This window comes from Sipha flava, unplaced genomic scaffold (assembly GCF_003268045.1).
Source record: "Sipha flava isolate LNK unplaced genomic scaffold, YSA_version1 1_pilon_pilon, whole genome shotgun sequence".
NCBI classification, from domain to species: Eukaryota; Metazoa; Arthropoda; class Insecta; order Hemiptera; family Aphididae; genus Sipha; species Sipha flava.
Window position 1 is genome coordinate 4,652,572 of NW_020272783.1, and position 20,854 is coordinate 4,673,425.

Sequence of the window (20,854 nt, forward strand, 5' to 3'; positions counted from 1 at the left end):
TTAGATTAAATCTAAGAGTATATAGTATACGTATTATAATGTTTAGTGCATTTAAATATAAAACAAGTAGGTATACACATCATCTTTATTCGAATACGTATTTGATTGGGAAAATAGGAATCGATAAAAAATGTTCAGATTTAGTTATATTTTAAGAAATGAAATATGAAAATTTTATCTATACAAGTTTTACGGATAATGTATAAAATTATATGTATATAATAATATATATTTTATATTATTCAGAATACTTTTGAATTATATTAAAAGTGTTTACGTATATTTGCAAAAAAACCAACCTTTTTAAAAACATAATCTCAGTTAAAATTAGGTTATTGTCAAAATTCAACAGTTATATAATAAATTAATCAAGTAAAATAGATTCTAGTTTACTATTAGCTTAGATATATTGTTTAATAAGACAACAGGTATAACAGGTATAACATTATTCATTTATGTTTTTTGCATTGTGGCTGTTGTTTCTTAATAATATCAGTTATATACTAATATAGATATTCACGTGTTTTTTGAATGAATTAGTATTAAAAGAAAAAGTCAAATAATTTGTTGTTTAAATATTTCATGGTTTTAAATTAACAAAAATATAATTTTCACAAAATGCTTTTCCCCAAAAATAAAACTAAATTTTTAAAATTCATTAGCATAAAATAACAGTAGATACATGGCTATTTTAACAGAATTATATATAATACGATTATGATTAAATGTATAAATAATAAAACATTAAAAAATCGACATGTCTTAAAGTGACACTTATCAAAATGCAATATTGTTTTTTGGTCATGTGTTTAAAATTAAAAACAATCATATGTAGTAACAAATGTATATGTATATATATATATATGAGATAATGTTCGCTTTTTTCTGTGGTGGGGAAATAAATTTATCTTGCAGATTAGGTATATGTTATTATCTTAGTAGGTATTCTATTCGTTTAGGCACACAGTGCGTACAATGACTTCAGAGACACTATATGGATCGCAGTTCGACGATGGTCTGCGGTCTTCCAAGTAACCTTTCTTTTCTTCAGCACAACCACGAGGAATACGAATACTGGCTCCACGGTTAGCAACGCCTAAAACAATAAGTTATATTTTTCGAAGTGTAACAGTAATAATTTTTAGTAGTAGGTACTTTATGATGTTAGGTAAGATACTAACCAGCCGAAAAATCGTGAATCGAAGAAGTTTCGTGTTTACCAGTCAAACGACGTTCGTTATCTTTGCCTTGATTTGGATCATATGCCTTAATATGTCTCACATGTTGTTTCGACAATTTGTCAATAGCCTTTTCAATTTCACTATAACAATAAGATTAACATTGATAATTTTAACCATAACATTTGAAAGCATTTTTATTTAAATATGTACGAATTACATTATTCCATTGTTTTCCCTCATAGTTTGAGTTGAAAAGTTACAGTGGGCACCAGCACCATTCCAATCTCCTGGTACAGGTTTTGGATCAAGTGTTACCACAATACCGAATTCTTCGGCAACACGATGTAAAATAAAACGAGCCATCCATAAATGATCACCAATGCTGATTCCTTCGCATGGTCCAACTTGGAATTCCCACTAAAATAAACGATTTGTGTAATTTTCCATTCTAGGTAAGTAGTTTGAAAACCAATTAAGTATATTATAAAATAATCAGTTGTTTGTTACTTCAGAGATATTTCTAATAAAATACTTATGTAAAATAAAATACAATACAAAAATAAATGCCAATTCTATAGTGTTATTTAAATGATAAACCGGTTTTTTACGATAAAATCAAAGTATTGTAGTTTTTTCTCATATTCATAAAATAAATTGCATTTTTTCAAAATACATTTTTTTATCCATTAAGGTCAAATATAATCATGAACCGACTGAATACATTTACTGTGGCTATACATACTGCAGTAAGATCGCATATAAAATAAAATTTTATAGCTTTATGATGTCAACGCTAATAAATACCTGCGCTGGCATAACTTCAGCATTCTCTCCAGATATGTTGATTCCGGCGTACAAGCATGCACGATAATGAGCCTCCACAATGTCACGTCCATACACTTTATCAGCACCAACACCGCAATAGTACGGACCCTATGTAACAATAAATTGTGTAATGAGTTTTACTTCTAACTTATAGTTGAAAAATAATAATATGTACATTTTTACGTAATATGCAAGTGCAAATTACATATTACACGTTACAAAGATACATATGTTTACAAATACAACGTACTTGAGGACCTGGAAATCCTGTCTTTGGCCATCCAAAAGGCTTACCATCTGTGTCTAGTAAAGAGTATTCTTGTTCAATCCCAAACCATGGTTTTTGGTCGGCGGCTTTTGTCATAACTTCTAAAGCAGCTTTACGGTGGTTTGTTTCTATACAATTATTTTTAATTAGTTTGATTTTTTTAAATAAATAATCAAATCTAATTTGATATGTTTAATATTTTTAGTAAATTTATAATAAATATTATTAATAATGTTTTACCAGTGGGAGTATGATCATGTTTGTACGTTTCGCACATAACAAGTTTGTTGGGTGCCAACCTGAACGGGTCATTGAAAATCGCCACTGGATATAAAAATGTATCAGAATTTGATCCTTGTGATTGGTATGTAGAGCTTCCATCGTAATTCCAAATTGGGAGTTCTGTAATTTGCAAAACAAAAGTTGTAGATTTAACGTAATCATGTATAATTATTGTTTATGTTAGTTATTTTACTATATATTAATTGTTTATTTTAATTGACATTCATTCTTTATTATACAGAGTGGATCACCATGTCTTTCTGTTTTATTGTTTTAGCTGTATAATTATGAGTAAACATGACGACATTGGTTACACCCTGCATATAATAGTTGAACAATTAAAATTATTTTATTTTATAAAAAGTAATAAATTAAAAACCATTAATAATTCATTGAATAATTTAATGTTGTTTATAATTTTACTATTGTGTTCAGAAAATATGTTCAAAACTCTATTTGATTATATTTTAACTTTTAGTTTTTAATCAATCAAAAGATAATCAATCATTGATGTATTATGTAAATTGAATTCGCTTTTTATTTTATCTACCTACCTACTTATTTCTTACTGCAAAAAATAGATTTTAATTATAATTAGAATATATTAATGTCAATTTATAAAAGAAATATTCCGTATTCAAAAGACAAAAATTGTATTTTTTTTTTTTTTATCAATTGTGTCTTTAAAATATGATTAATATTTATTTTCAAATATCAAAATAAACTATAATATATAATTATTAAACAAAAATATATACGATATATCATTATTTAATATTATATTTATACTTTCATAATACTGGCAGTCATTTATCATTTGTCTTTCTTTTTGTTTACAATTTATAATCAAGGTTAGACCAAACAATTTAGTCCTTGACTATAAATTAGTCATAATAGATTATAAACGATACCAATTTACTTTTAACAATTATATTAATATTCACACACAAGCATTGGGAAAAAACAAATTGTGTATGTTTTAACAGGATATCCTTATTTTGATACACTATTAAAATACTATTCATATATAATATGTTTTTAAATAAAAGATTTATTAAAATGATAAGTTATAATAATTTATATTTTATCGTTTTCAAATAATTTTGGAATTATTTATCAGCATTGTTTCTTTATAATGTATTATTTCTTTACTGCTTAGTCAAGTCTTGTGTATCTATAATGTATGGTTAATTAAATCCAAGTAAAGAATATACCTTCAGGTTTTGTGGGTACAAAATCTAATGTTCTGGACTTAGCTCTGAGATTTTGTCCAGTTCCGTCGATCCATACGTACATAACTTGTACCTTATCCTTGGGCTGAGGTAGCTGCTGAAACCTAGCTGCAACAGCTTTGTTGATAACATAGTTTGGAGAAGTCTCCAATAATCCGTTTCCCGGCATGATTGTACTGTAAAATGTATTTATCATTAATGATCATCAATACTTTTGACTAAAATAATAAGATTAGTTTCACGAAATACTATTCATAGGACATTAATTTAAAAAAAATTAACGTGTTGACAATGATTAGTTTTAAAAACACTTTTACAATTTAAGTTTATGTAAAAGCAAATAATAGCAACTATATTATTATGCCTTACTGTTGTATATTTTTATTTTTTTAATTGCGACAACTTGCTGTAACTTTACTTCATAGTTGTGTATAATATATATCACTTCGCAGATAAAGAATAAATCTTAATTTTTATTTATTTTTTTGCCATATACAGTACTTATAATAAATGATTACATGACATATGCTTAGTTCTTTGTCGATATTACACAATTAAAATACCTTATAGCTACCAGAAACGACCTAGATTTGCGTTTATTATTGGTATAAAACAGTTCAAATATAATCCTACATTATATAAAATGATTATATGACCAATAAAAACTTCTGTGCAATAAATCATACATAATTAATTTTTAACTCACCTTAATACGCGGGTATTTAAAATGTATTATAAATGTTCGTATAAATTATACTACAATACACGTTGTACAGTAAAATTAGTAATAGTTTATAATGTGCACTGTTATAGTTGTTTTTGTTAAAAACAATATGTGAAAAATAATATTTTACGTTTGCGAAACATTGGACTACGGGATGGTTTTTTGGGAACCGTATAACTGAAGTGTGAGAGATACTATAGTGGCGCCAGTTATTGATTGGGGCATTTCTATACGAAGTCCAAAGCCTACCAAAAATGACTGGAGGAGTTGAATTACTTATATTATACTCGCTATATAGGATGTACGCTTGATTATTTTTTTTATTGTCGGTAAATGTTTTACATGAAATTTGCTTATAAATCGTTAAATAACAAAATATTTAAATATCCAATCGTAAATTTTGATTATTTTAAAAATTTGTTATTGTTATATGTTATTTAATATATTAAGTATTAACCTAGTAACTTTATTTCTATACCATCGTTATCCGATACATAAACGTAAAAAATTCAAATTCTACATACCGATGTTCAGATGATAAATATCAAAAAAACTTTTTAAAAAAAAAGGATTATCCAATAATTTTCCTATGATAATCATTTATTAAATATGTTGTTAATTTTTATTTGTTTGTTTTTGCAAACGTTATTTTTAGTTTAAATAAATCAAAATATAAATACTTAAAATATGTAAATATCAAACAGTTTTTATTTTTATTTCGTAGTAATCTTTACTTTTAAGACTACTGGATGTGTATTATATATGAGTTTATTATATTGTATAAAAGTAAAATGAATACATAGTAACTATAACGGGTAAAAATATATAATCACACTTCTAAAACCGGTTTAATTTTTAGTGGCAAAAAAATAAAAGAATATTATATAGAAATACAAGTTAAACTAGTCTAAAAAGTAGTAAATGAGTGAAAGAAAATCCTGTAACCTGCGGGGATAAAATAAAGAATTCAATTGGATAACAAAAATTAAAAATAAACCTTAGAATATAATTCATATATACTTATTAATATTGTACTTCTACCAATAATTAAATTTGTATTAAATACTTTTAAGTATTCTTAATACATATATTTAAATTAATTATATTCAAAATACTTATTAAAAAACTTTACGGTAAATTGTTCTGTCGTTAACAGAAAAACTAAAATGTATGTAGTGTAAAATAATAATTTTTATGGAATTGTATTATTTATTGTATTCGAAATTTAGAATATGTAATTTAATAGTAATATACAAAATACAGATGTACACAAAACATTATTGGAATATAAACGAAATCTACTTTTTTTTAATCGCATAGGTACAATTATATCAATACATTTTTTATACTAGTCTGTATCTTAACACTACATTTAAAATTAATACTAAAAATATTTCTCCCTTATAACTAAAGTAAATCGATTTACAAATATTCTAAAGTACAATATGATATCAGCACTTAACGACAGTATCAATACCTACCTATATTTGGTATGTATTGGTTTTTAATGAGAATAATTAATGAATATAACGATTTGGTTATAAATATGTTTTTCTAGAAATATGCCTGATTAACAAAATTAAGAAGTTTGATTTAGTTATAAGAGTACGTTGTTATAGTATATAGTTATATATTTTTAATAAAAAGGTTATTTAAAGTTGATATAAAATATTTATAATAAGTAGGTATTCTGTGCTAGCTTATGTTTTAACGGAACATCAATAAGATTTGTAGTGATTATATATTTATAATTTATGTAATTATATTTTTAACAGTCTAATATTAGTAAATAAAAATAAAAACATAATTATCTTATTCATTGTATTGTAATAATTTAATAATTTATGTGATTTACATAGTATTCTAGTATAGTTCTAACAATTTAAAAATCTCTACATATATATATAGGTACGTACAATATCTTATCATGATCATACTAACGTCCGTCTTTGAACTGTTTTCAATAATAATTAAAAAAATTCAAAAATTGAAATTTGCTTTAGAAACTCTTTTTATTTTATACACATATGTAACATAAAATCAATTTAGATTTTTGACTATACATTTCACATAAATAATATTTTAGAATCAAAAATATAAATATCATAATTCCATTCCATCAAAATGTTAAATAAATAAAAAATATTATTAATAGTAAAACAATAGAGTTTTGTTTATATTTTCATTTTTATAAGTATTTGTAGTAATAAATCATTTAAGTTTCAATTAACTCTAAAATTTAATTTTATGATATAAAAGTTTTGGAAAAAAATTATTTAATTAAATTACTACATTTTTAAATTATAAATATTGAATACCTATGATGTTACATATTATAGAATATAGTTATTATAAAAGATAAATCAGATTAGAAATAATTTGAGTTTAAGTTCATATATATTCAACATCATTATAATATGAAAATAATTCAATAATAATTTCATTGTTTACAGCTCACATGAAAACTACGAGTATCAGTAATAAAGCAATACTTATTATGTTCTATAAATTATAGTTCCATTGAGAGATGTATATTATATTGGGGTTATTTGCCAGTAATTAAAATTTTTATCAACATAAGGACGATAATTTTGAAAACATATTATTTCAAGCAGTTATAAATATTATCAATAATGTACTTAAGATTAAAAAATTAATTTCTTATTCATTAGTTTAAAAACTGTTGGACAATACAAATATAACAGACATTTCATATAAAAACAATATAGGTACCTAACCTAAAGAAAATACTTTATTGATAACATTTTATAAAATAAAATATCTTTATGCACCTAATCAGTAATACGAGTTTAGTTAATGTTAGGTATATTTCAAAAAGTTTATATCTTATAAACTAACCCATATGTAAAACAATAACTTTCGCTTTACGTACGTCAATGTGCTGAATAGTGAAACACATACATTTATGATTTATAATTTATTTATGATCAATTTATAATACGATGTATACTATATATAATATGTAAATCAAAATGTAATATAATTTATTATAATCATAAATTAATTATACTACATATATTTAATGTAAGGTAATATTTAATAATAAATTGAACAGTGATCTATCTAAATCTATTTCCATATAAAAAGTATAATATTAATGAAAATTTATAGAACTATATAATTATAAATCATCAGACTTTATATAAATGTATTTAATGATTTATTTATAATTTTTTTTTTAATTAATTATCCTTAAAATGTATTTGAATTGAGTTGAAAATATTACAAATGTTATAGTATAAGGCAGTGTTTCTCAACCTATGGGTCATGACCCAAAATTGGGTCGCGATATATTTTTTATTGGTCGCGACTGTTGACCATTTGCATCAGGCAATTCTATGATTATTTATAATACTATATTGTTGCATACTTACATTTTTTTTTTTTAGTGTTTGGGAGCGTTGAGTCATGTTATCAACAAGCAGTAAATTTGTGGGTCGACATTACAAAAAGGTTGGGAAACACTGGTATAAGGTATATATTTTTACATAAATAGAGGCGTTTTAAATTTATAAGGAAATTGTTTCATAAAATTCCCTCAGGAAAACAATCTAAGTACCTACGTCACTATTATACTATAACTTGTATCAGATAATTACAATCATGTAATTATACATCTTGCTTTATAAATAAATTTAATCATATGGACCATTAGTTTTCTGTAGATTTCAGAGTTCAGAGTAAATTTAAATTATGTAACCACAACAGTCAACAAACATGTTTTTTTAGCTGTATTAGTTAACAGACTTCTATACTATCACTATATTATACCTACTATAATAAAATTGAAAGTAATAAACATGTAACTATAGACAAATGAATAACGATAATATTCTTTAACGTTTTCTATACAGTTTAAATGGTAAGAATTTGTAAAAAATAACAACTACATTGTTAAAAATTTAAAGTTGGTTCTGGTTATCACAAAGTTAATAAATTCAAACAATAGTTAAATTTTGTACGTGTAAATGTATTCAAATTTACCAATTTATAAAAATATACAATACTTTAAACTTACATGAACTATATAATATTTTATTTTCATATATTATTAAATGGAAAAATTAGAATTCTAAATAAAAATTATATCGTTAATGTTAAAAAAATTATTAGACTATTAATATAATTTGTTGCTACAGTAAAAACACTCTTATAAAATTATAAAAATAAAAACTTGTATAAAATTACTAAAATAATAAATTATGAAATGATGTATATTTTTTATATAGAAAAAATAAATAGTTGTAATTTATAGTTTAATCTTTTTTACCGCTTTTACATTATTTATACTTAAATATTTTTGTCAAAATAACTATAATGAACATATTTGGTTCATAATATCTACAACATAAAGTAATTTATTTCAGTAATTCATACCTATATTTAAGGTAGGTATACTAACTATATTGATCAATTCCAATATTATAGTTCATGAGTGCAGAATTGCAGAATACAGACGGTAGGTAAAAAATAACATGCACGGAACTATATAAGTTACATTATAATCTAATACTTTTATAAGTTTTATTTAAATATAAAAATATTAAATCTCGATAGTTGGTAGTTAAAATAATCTACAATAAATACTTCATGAAAACAATCCATCGTTGACATAATTCGAGGAAAGTTAAATCTGGTTTCTTAGAATTGTATTGATCATTTTATGTACATACGAGTATTGTAGTATGGCATAAGATATATTTGACTAATGGATAAAAAAATATTAATCTTTGATAAGATAATGATGGTAAAATGCGTGTAAAAAATGTTTCAGTACAATTGTAAGGAATTTTGTCATGTATACCCCATAGTACAAAACGGTATCCCATAGCAACCATAATATAGATTTTTTCGTCTTATTCTCTAATTACCTGTTAACGTATCATGAATGATGATATACAATTTTTGTTTATAGCTTCATACTTATTTTAAAGAAAAATTACATTTTATAACATATTATATGTTTATAAAATATTAACTTCTATCAATTTGGTCAATACAGTATATATTTATTCTTTACAAAAGTATAATAAATCTATAGTCATACATTATGAACGAATAGTTATAGGCAATACTGTGTTATATGTAATACGGTAATATGTGCTATCTCAAAGTCATTAAAAAACAGGTTGTTGAATATTATTTGATTCTTTATCATCAATGAATATACAATACAATTATTTTTAATATGTTGTAAATCGTAATCAAAGTTTATAATTCTAATTATTAAATATTCTTATAATAGACTAATAATTGAAAAGAATTAATAGTTAGTTCGGTTTAAATCAAAATAAATTTGTTCAACGTCATAACAAACTATTAGACTGATTGATTAATTATTAATTTTCATTTATTATAATAGAAATTCTTATAGTACGAATTTTCAAAATTTCAATTTATAACTGTAAAAACATTTTTGATTTTTTGTTGCCTTGAAAACTATAATTCTAAAATTATATCTAAAATCTTAATATCACTTTTATATTATCAATGAACTGAATATCACTCAAATAATTAATAATATTGAAGATATGAATATGGAGACAATAATTGGTATTACCTATTATAATTTATTCATAAATATGTTAAATAATAATATCTTATATTGTAATATTTTACTGTTTGGGAAAACTCTTTAAATTTAAGTATAATAGTATATTAATCTTGTAAACAAAAATTGACTAAAACAAAATTAATAATTGAAACTTGAAAAGACAATAATGTTTAAGGCCGTTGTCAGAAAGGGGGGGAAACAATGGAAACATTTTTCTCCAGTTTAGGAAAATTTAAAAAGGCTCCTTGAAATTCCAGATTGATTATAAATACACGGAATTACCCATTATAAATTATTGATATTAGTATATTATTTCTAAACTCATTTTCTTTATAAAATATGAATAAATTTAATTAAATAAAATTAACTTAAATTTAAATTTAAGCACTATTGTACAGGCTAAATTGTCAGTTATTCTAATTTCTAATTATTTATAACTGTAATTTATTATGGTTATTGTCGGAGTGTAAAGAATGACATAATCGACGCTACAACATTCAATTCTTATTTTCTAATGGTTGTTTAGAAATTATCTAGGAGTAAATTAAATGTTTATTAAACGTGGTAACTGGTGATACATTATTGAGAAGTTATTAAAAACTTAATTCATTTTATCGATACATTTAAATGACCTTGATTTATTGAAGTTTAGAAAACTATATTTGCTAACACTTTGCAAGTTTGATGTGTATTTTTTAAATCGTACTCGTATATTATTTTAATGATTGAAATGCGTCCGAAATAATTTACCCCAGACCCCAAAAATCCTAAGGACGGTTCTGATAATGTGCAATAAAAATAAATTAATTATAATTTTTATTCTGCACAATGTTAAAATAAAATGATCTTTTATTTACATTTTTAGTAAATTTATATAACATATATGGAATTGTGTATTCAAAAAACACATCGATATTAATTTATATCAAATATCATAATATTGCTTCGAGAATTTTAAGTAAATAAAGTACTAATATCATAAACCTAATGCTAAAAGTTAATACATATTATTTTACTTAAATGCAATTTCAATAACTATTTTTTTTGTTTAAGTTTATCAATCCCAGAGTATTCTTAATAAATATCCAAGCATGTACTGAGTATTTTATTTTAAAAGATCAAAACAAAAAAATTATACTCTTGAGCAAATTGAACAGAAAAAACGAACACAGAATAAGTGAGTGACTATACGATATAATTCCTGGCTAAATGCCAAAACAATATAATTCTATTAATATCATACATTGAAAAAGACAAATAGTTATTGCATTAATGTTTATCTTATGTTATTGGAAATTTAAAACTAAGTATCTTGTATGTTCTCAAACGTTCATAATGTATTAATAAAAACTAAAATATCCACAATAATACAAATAATACCTAATTACTATTTATTTATTAGAAGATCAAAACATTTTCAAAAATTGTTGAAACTCATATATGTAGGTATATTGACGAAATACACATTCAAATTTAAGTGCTAACAAATATTTCTAAGATAAGTATAAATGTATACTAAGCATATGATTTTGCAGTACTCACGCTGTGTTGTGTTGATGTGTTACTGTGAACGTGAAAACGTCGACTGTCAGGTAGTTGCTAGCTGCGTCCTGTCAAGAGAAGAACCACTTGTAGATTAAACATTTCATTTATAAAACAGTAGTCAGGCGCTGAAGCATTGATGACGCATACAAAACAATAGATAAAGTACAAACGGATAAAAGCATATGTTTTAATATATTAATTAAATTATAAATATAACAACATATTATCATTTTTTAAATAGAAATTTGAAAATATTGCTGTGAACATTTTTATTTTAGATATTTAAATTATATTTAAGTTATAAAATTTCATTTTATTTAGTAATATAGGTATATTTAACATGAATCGATGAGTATCAATAATTTTACTGGACTTTACATAAAAATAAAAATACCTTGAAAAATTATTTCTTGCATTTTGGTTAAAAATAAAGTAATTGAAATGTCTTGCAAATAATAAAAATATTAGTTCAAGTCTAATAAACTAGGTAGAATATTATTGCAATCATCAACATTTTTCACTTTCTAAAAAAATGTTGATAAAATTATTTTATTTTTGGCTATATTATGTAATGTAATTAATAATATACATGACGTACAATCTTTATTTTTATTATATTTCCAAATATACTCAAACCTTTATTGAATTAAAAATTAAACCGAGATTTAAATAAAATACGTGTAATTAATCAATAACATATCATACTTATATTAGTTGTTTTCAACTTCTACACGTGTGTGCAAATTTAACACATATCCATATTAATCTATGGTGTTATATGTGAAACACTTAAGGCAAATACATAGTTTTAAAATACATACATGACTATATTTATGCAGAATTTAATGTTAGTATTTACTATTATACATACCATGTGTTATTTTGCGTAGGTTTATATTATTTTTATAAAATTACTTGGCATCAAACAGTTATTATTAGAATAATATACTTTGTTTTATTACACTGTATTTGATGAAATCATTTTTTAATTACATTAGAAATATTTTAAGAATATACTTATTCAGCTTATGAAAAGCATAAATTAATATTTTTTTATATGTTTTAATCAGTACTATACATGTCTCGATTTTTTTTTTTAATTTTAAAAATAATTTAAATAGGGTTTTAATTTTATTTGGTAAAATCATTGTAATTATTTTGAGTTTCGGGTCAATTGATAAAATAAAATATGTGATAATGGTAACAGCAGCCGGTTACCATCAAAAGGTATAATATTTTTAATATTTATGCATTGAGACTAAAGTACAACAGTCTATTTTAAAATTAAATTGAGTATTACATCAAACATATTTTAATATCCTTAAAATATGAAAAATAAAATTACTATGAAATTAAATAAAAATTATCTAATTATCTATTTAAACTATACATTTTTTTTTTAATGTTAAATCAAGAAAATTTTCTATGAAAAGAATATTATTTATTTAGATTTTAAAAATTTTAGATTTGTACTTTCAAAACGTATTTATTAAGGATTTGAATTTAAGATTTTTAAAATAATTTGTATGAAGTCATTGGATTTGGATTTCAAAAATCAATTTTTTATGGACTCCTCCCAGCTTTAGTTATATTTACTTAAATTTCATTTTATAATTCATATACACACAAATTTTAATAAAGCCCTCAGGTATAGTGTACAATATATATTTATTATTTAATTATGTATACGAAAATTGAAAATAAAAAATTTAACTTTCTTTGTTTTGTTATAGAAAAAAACATTTTATATGATTAACTGTAATATAAACTATCGTATTATTTGATATGAATTAAAATTATACCAAAAAATTAAACTTTACTGTGAACATGTTACAAATGTAATACATAAAATTAGTAAATAAACTTAAAATTTAATATGAATTACAATAAAGTACAAGTAAACAATAATTAAATATTCTATGTATTGCATAATTTATTTTTATTCTAAACAGAACAATTTAGTTTTACAGTAATGCATTATTATTTTCCTTTTTTATTTGCAATCACTTTTCAAAAAGTGAATCTGCACCAATAATTTCTTTATCAGTCATGCATTTATATCAGAAATAAATCCTGATTGGTAATTTTAATACATCACTTCTTAATTATCTCTTTACTTTTTTTATAAAATAAAAACTGGATAAATCCTTAATATAATGATTTTGATATTTAGCCTATTTGTTTGTATTGATTAATAAGTAAAAATTTCACGATATCGCAATGCGCATGCGAATAACAAGTCAAATTAAAACCGAATGTTATGAAAGTCATACTTATAATGTAATTATATAAATGAAAAATATCAATAATTATGGAAATCATTAGTTCAGGCATACTAAATAAGTTGTAACAAAAAAAAAAAAAAATACATGTAAAATCAAATATAATTTTATAACTATGTATACATACTTATGGTAACATTGCAAACTATTTCATAGTCATAAAACGAAAAATTATTTAAATTGTTCAAAAATATAAAAGCTAATTGTGATAAGGTTAGTATTATTTCAGAAATGTTATCCTTCGCATCGGAAAAACAAATAAGACAGTTAAAAAGTATTTTAAGGCACTTATTTTTTCTTGTCATAACTCAAAATACTATGCAGAATACAAACACTTTATTGCTGAATTTTTTACATAAATAATTATTTCAGAAAAATGAAAATTATTGGAAATTTATAAATCCACCAAATTATCATTCTGCGTATAAGCCAACAATCATGTAAGACTGTATATAGTTATTATATATCCTGTTTGTCATTATTCATAATATATAAATTAGTTGGTCTTCATTACTTGAAAATTGAAAGAAAAATTGATAATAACTAATTTACCTAGAGTTTCAAGTTGTTATAAGGTATAACGATTAGAGTTCTTATTATGGTATCACTAATTATTTGCCTCTATATTGGCAATTTACTAAGATCTTATACATTTATCTTCTTACCTTTGCTCAAAATCGTTTTCGAATGAAAGACGATTTATTATTGCGATAAAATATAAACAAATAAATGCTACCAAAATTATATAAAACTAACACTCGGAACAACAGAATTAGTATAATTTTGAATTTTTTAAATTTATTAATAAATAATATAGTAAATTACTTTACTTATAATTTTTACACTTAATTTTTACTGCGATTTAAATTTTTTATTATAATTTGAATTTGAATTGAATTATCAGAGTATACTGAATACAATATAAAATTTAAATGTTTTGGAAAGATTTACGATTATTAATTTTAATATTTATCACTTGAAACATCTTAAACTATTGAATTTGATAAATTTAGTGTTTAACTACTCTAATTTAGCAATTATGACATAAGTGATGTATTTACAAACAATTTGGGAGGAAGGGTGTCATCATAACTTTTTTTTTAATAATCAGTATAAAATGGTCAAAATTAAATTTTTATCTGTTTTATTATCTTTTTATTGAAAATATAAAATTATATATATGTAGTAATAATTTCATTTTTAGGTATAAGATAAAAGAAACATGGAATGCATATTTATTACACTGTTTTCAAAAATTAAAACAATAATAATAAAAATTTAAAATAAAACTTAAGTAAAAAGTGTAAAATTCTTTGAAAAACTTGAATTATATAATTATATATTAATAATGAATATTAAAATAAATAACATACGTATATTTAGTTTACTACGTTAAAGTTTCAGTTCATTAAATACTTATGTCGGTGAATATTAAAAACAATATAAATATTGCAAATAAAGAAATATTTCTTCTTTGTATTAGAGTAAACTATTTGTTCAAAATATATGAGTATATTAATTTTATATTATTATTAAGTTTTATTATATCAAAAATTGTATGTAGGACTAATATGAAGATTTTTTTTTTTAAAAATTATCAGTTATATCTTTAAAATTACTTACACCTTAAGAGTATTTCTTTAAAATAATATTTATTTATAAAGTCAAAATTAAATTATATCAAATAAATCCATTAAACAAATCGATTTATCAACTATTTATTTAATCATTTATTATATTATTCAAGGTATTACTTAGATTTTTTATTACGAATATTATAACCCAAAATTTTAATTTTGTTTATATTTATGAAAGAATACGATTAAATGGTTGTTTATACAAATTGTATTGTATGGTTATTAATTATTTTAATTTAGTCGAACGGTAAACCAATTTACGAATGGTAAATTGAATTTAATTAGATACAACTATTCTTAAACGCTCAAATTAGCATTATTATTTAAATATAACACAATAACAGACAATTTAAATCGAAGTTCATAGTTTCAAATGTAAAATATTATAGATATTTTAAAATAATGAGATTTACTAAATTTTCATGGAAGAGGTACTTATTATTAATATAATTTTTGTTAATTGTAAATTTGCTTCAGTTACTATAACATATTTTAATATTTTTACATATGAAACAATCATAGTTATTTCTTAAGTTAATAATTAATTAAAAATAACCAGATAAATATACTTTGATTTTCAATTCATTAATTATGATAAATAATAATATATATTTAACTGATATTTAAAATGTTTTTATAAGATATTTACTTATCTCCAAATATGACCGTATATCTTTATACTTTACTAATAAGTTGTTTGAGCTTTAAAATATATGACGTAATTTAATGGCATGCGTATTTAAGTGGGTTAATGGGAGCATGGAGTTAATTAATCCTTTTTTTATATTCAAACTATATTTATACTATATACACACAAATATCTTCATGATTTAAAATTTATAATCACATATTTAATGCAAAATAAATTATTATCCTATTATCTTGAAATAAACAGAATACTTGTTTACAGTGACTCAAATTTGTGTTTATAAATACAATACAATACAATCCGACTGACTAAAATACATACATTTTCTATTTTATTATTTAAAAAAATAATTATAAACGATGACTTTATTACTATATTTTATTTATTATTTTATTATTACTATATTTATAATTATTACCTAGTAATATTTAACAGTAACAGATAGTTTTATAAGCTGCGTGAAACTGTTGTGTTTATTTTTAATTTTTAATAGTTTTAATCTATATCATACAATTTTTTTTTATATTTCATTGTAACAAATTACAATTATTATAATTATAATAACAATTACCTTTTCTAAATTACAATGAAATATTTTTTTTTTTTTATTTGTAAATTATATAAAAAAAAAAAAATATTTCATTGTAATTTAGAAAAGGTAATTGTTATTTAAAAAATATCACAAAAAGTATTATTTAACTGTTATGACTTTTAAATATTTGTTGATTTAATATAAAATTGTTAAATAAATAATTTTATTTTAAATTCTTTGGTATGAATGGGGAATTCAAATAAACTAAATAAAGCACATACATTTAACAAATCTATGTTAGGCTTAGAAATTAAAATGTATAAATACGTTATGCTATTATTCTAGAAATTATGGAGCATTCGTAAAACGATGACAAAATAATATGACATTAATTATATGCATAATTATACTTAGATATACAGATAACAATATTAAATATAAATTATTAAATTAATACAATTTAGCTTAATCAGCTAAATCATATTCATATCCAATTTCAGTTAAAAATTATAAGCATTACATTGGTATTGCCGTATTTGTATCTAAAAATTAGATTTAGTTATTCATTATTTTTATCTCATGTAAAATACTTCGAAATGATATTATCATCATTAAAAAAAAAAATTGTTTACTTGCAGTTATACAGAGTGATTAATTTATAGTTTAATCTATGTTTGTAGTTTTATTGTTAGCTATGATTGACAGCTACTAAAAAAGAATATGCTTATAATATATTTATAAATTAAGTTCCTTTTCATTAAAAACAGTGATATAATTTACTTTAATTAACTATGCATTTACGTTTTTCTACATTTAAAACGTTTTCTATTTGCTACTATAAGCTTTTCACACAAAATTATTTATATGAAACAGTGGTATTTTTTATTATGATAATATGGACGTAATTTGCACAAAACAATGAAAGTAAGAGCAATTAGTAATCTCATTTATGTAAACGTTAAAGTAAAGTAAATGCGTCACAAAAGTAGTTGGGAGTTATTTATCTAAATACCTAACGTACAATATACAATACTTAATTATCAATTAATATCCACATAGAATAAGTACGTAGCAAAGTTATAATTTAAGTCATCTATTCGTCAATAATTGTTTGACAACCAAACAAACACTATTAGAGAACATAATTGTTTAATAAGCAAGATCTTGAAAGTTTCTGTCATAGTGTTAAATAGGTTTTATATTTTTTGTACATACAACTAATATATTTTGAATTAATAATACGATATACGATGATGGTAAACTGTATTAATTGTCCATTGTCGTTACTAGTTATCTTTATTTGTATGTTTATTAGTTCTTATGAGTTAACAATTATAATATGTAATGTTTCAATTATGAGAGGATTTAAAATTTAGTTATCTACAAGTTTTATATTATTTTTATCTTACACACATTATTTGCATGTATGACGACCTATCATCAAATTTTAGTAATAGCTTTTCTTTAACTTATTAAACTTTGATCTTTCTAATCATATAAAACCTATTTGATTTTAATTTTATGTGTACAATAAGATAATTCCATATTATAAAATATATTAAAATCCAATAATCCAATATTCATATTAAAGTATGTCTATAAGATATACCAGCGGTTCCCAAACTTTTTTTTCCGCGGTGCCTTTTTTTAGACTCAATTTAGCCATGGTGTCCTGCTATGAATAACATAAAAAGATAAAAAAAATATTCATTGATAACTAATTTTATTAATTTTATTAAAATTTAACTTAATTATAAATTAATGAATTTTTAAACCTAAAAATTAAATAAATAAAATTATTTTTATCATTATTATGATTATTACATAAAAATATTATAAGATTAAAATGAGAATGTCCGAATATACAAAAGAAAATATTTCATTATTTGCTATAAAGTTTTTACGAAAACAATAAGGAAAAAAAATCTAAACATTTTAAACTATTTGTTATGTACCGTAGACCACGGTGCCCTTAGAAAGTGTTCGGGGTACCCCTAGGGCACCACGGTACACAGTTTAGGAACCGCTGTCTTATACTTCTGAATTATTTCATATTTTTACATAATTTTAACACACCTATATACATATTGATTAAACATTTAGCTATTATGTATTTATGTATAAAATACTCTGTTATATAAAATAATTTGTGAAACTAACAACTTCCAATGAACTTACAACTCATAAAATGTAATAAAAATTTATATTTACCTACCTATGTCTATTATAAAATTTGATACATTTGAAAGTCGAATTTAATGCAAATATAATATGTGATACATCATCGATGTACAATACTGATTTGAGAGTAATAAAGTGAACTAATAATATTTATATGTGGTTCTTTATAAGTATTAAACAAATATTTTACAGCATTTCATAAGTAAAGAATGAAATTTCTGGATTTTGTATATTTTTTAAATGCCATATTAATTTTAATTAATTTCATTTTTGATAAAAAATACGTAGGATTTAGGTTATCTAGTGTTATTTTACTTAGAAACTTTTATTCATTACTCATTTGCATATTTTTTTACTGCAAGAGTGTAAATTTATTTTAAACTATTGATATTATAGTTACGTAATATATCTCTAGGACGAACGGTGTCCTAAACTTTCATGATAATTATTTTTTATTTTCAATAAACCAATAATAACATGGGTGTTGGTTTATGATGACTATGGCTACTTAATCGGATGAACGTGATTTATGATTAAAAACTATTTTTAAATAAACAATAAAATTATATTTTTCCTAATGTTAAAATCAAAAGAAAATCAACCTTAAAAGTAAAATTAACACGTAATTAAAATATATTGTTGTTGCAAGTAATGGATAGATTTTATAAAATTATTCTGCAATTTTTGGCATTTTATGAATTTGTTACACATTTTAGGATATAAAATTTGAGAATAAGATTGATCAAGTTTTTATACATTTTCATTCAGAATTTTCAATAATGAGATGGTTTAGTTTACAATATTTTGGTGCATGATGTTCTAAGTAGATACCCGAAGGCTATAGGTACATCAAACAATAAATATTATGACGTCAACGTAATAAGAAATCAATTTCAATTGATGATGTTATCTGCATATTTCCAATATTAGGTAAAGCTTAATGTGCATTTTATTATAATAAGTAAACTTAATTATTAGTAACACGTACAATTTTTTATAAAATTAACAATATTATATATTGTAAAATTTTAATTATTTTACAAAATATATGCGAAAAAACTTTATTTCGGATTATAATTGCTTACGATTATTTTATTAAATTTTATATAAATTATATTTTATTTTTTAAATAAAGTCTTATTGTATTTGTGTATTTAATTAGATAGTATAAATCATTATATTAGTATACCATTAGTATAAATCATTATAGGTAGGTAATAGAAATTGAAAATCTTAAAGCGGTCAATAATACCAAGTTAAAATGAATAGGTGCAACCTAAAATTAAAAAAAAAAAAAAACACGATTTAACTTTATATTTTTTGTACAAATATATATCCTTTTACACAAAGTTATTAAATTATGGTACATATGGAATGAGGTAGCTCAAAAAATAGGAACAGACTGGCAAAATATAGCATATGATAGATAAAAGGGAGAAGATAGTTATAACGGTAAAGTTCATCAATGGAACGTAAAGCCGGAAAAAAAATCTTTAATACGGAGTCTGTATATTATTGATTTAGGCATAAATAATAATAATAATAAAATAAGTTCATTATAAATGATAAATTGTTTTAAAATATGTGTATTTATATGTAATAAAATGTATTTTGTCATGATTTACCATATATTATTAATAAGTAAAAATTTAAAAATAATTATAACACAGAAGGTTTTCATCATAGAATTTTGAAATTTTAATTATTTAGTTTAATACAATTGTTTTATTCTAATTTCCAAATGTCCAAATGTCTAATACATTTCGGAGAAAATTAAAAGTTCTTTTAGATACTGCAAAATGTTTCTAATTATATTGTTGACTGTTCATATTTGATGTGCTTTATTTGGCCATACTGATTTAACAGATTGTAGTGATTAGTGATAAAAGACGCCACATAAAATATTTGACTTATAAAATTTGTTATTAAATAAAATATAAA

General features: G+C 22.2%; 1 protein-coding gene across 1 annotated transcript; it reads right to left on the minus strand.

Annotated features, from left to right (window-relative positions):
• Window positions 1–832: 832 nt before the first annotated feature.
• LOC112682080 (glutamine synthetase) lies at window positions 833–11,738 on the minus strand. Its single transcript, XM_025552548.1, has 8 exons — window positions 11,630–11,738; window positions 3,771–3,964; window positions 2,515–2,676; window positions 2,257–2,402; window positions 1,986–2,114; window positions 1,399–1,598; window positions 1,182–1,321; window positions 833–1,096 (listed from the first exon to the last, which is right to left on the minus strand). The coding sequence occupies exons 2-8, from the start codon at window positions 3,955–3,957 to the stop codon at window positions 948–950; spliced, it is 1,113 nt and encodes a 370-aa protein (XP_025408333.1). The 5' UTR covers window positions 3,958–3,964; window positions 11,630–11,738; the 3' UTR covers window positions 833–947.
• Between the last annotated feature and the right edge of the window lie 9,116 nt (window positions 11,739–20,854).

Excerpts from the sequence above, each read along its gene's own strand:
- LOC112682080 (XM_025552548.1), bottom strand. The coding sequence starts at position 3,957 with ATGCCGGGAAACGGATTATTGGAGACTTCTCCAAACTATGTTATCAAC. Across the intron at positions 2,115-2,256 it reads CAGGATTTCCAGGTCCTCAA|GGTCCGTACTATTGCGGTGT; the intron begins GTACGTTGTATT and ends ATTGTTACATAG. Across the intron at positions 1,097-1,181 it reads GATTCACGATTTTTCGGCTG|GCGTTGCTAACCGTGGAGCC; the intron begins GTTAGTATCTTA and ends TTATTGTTTTAG.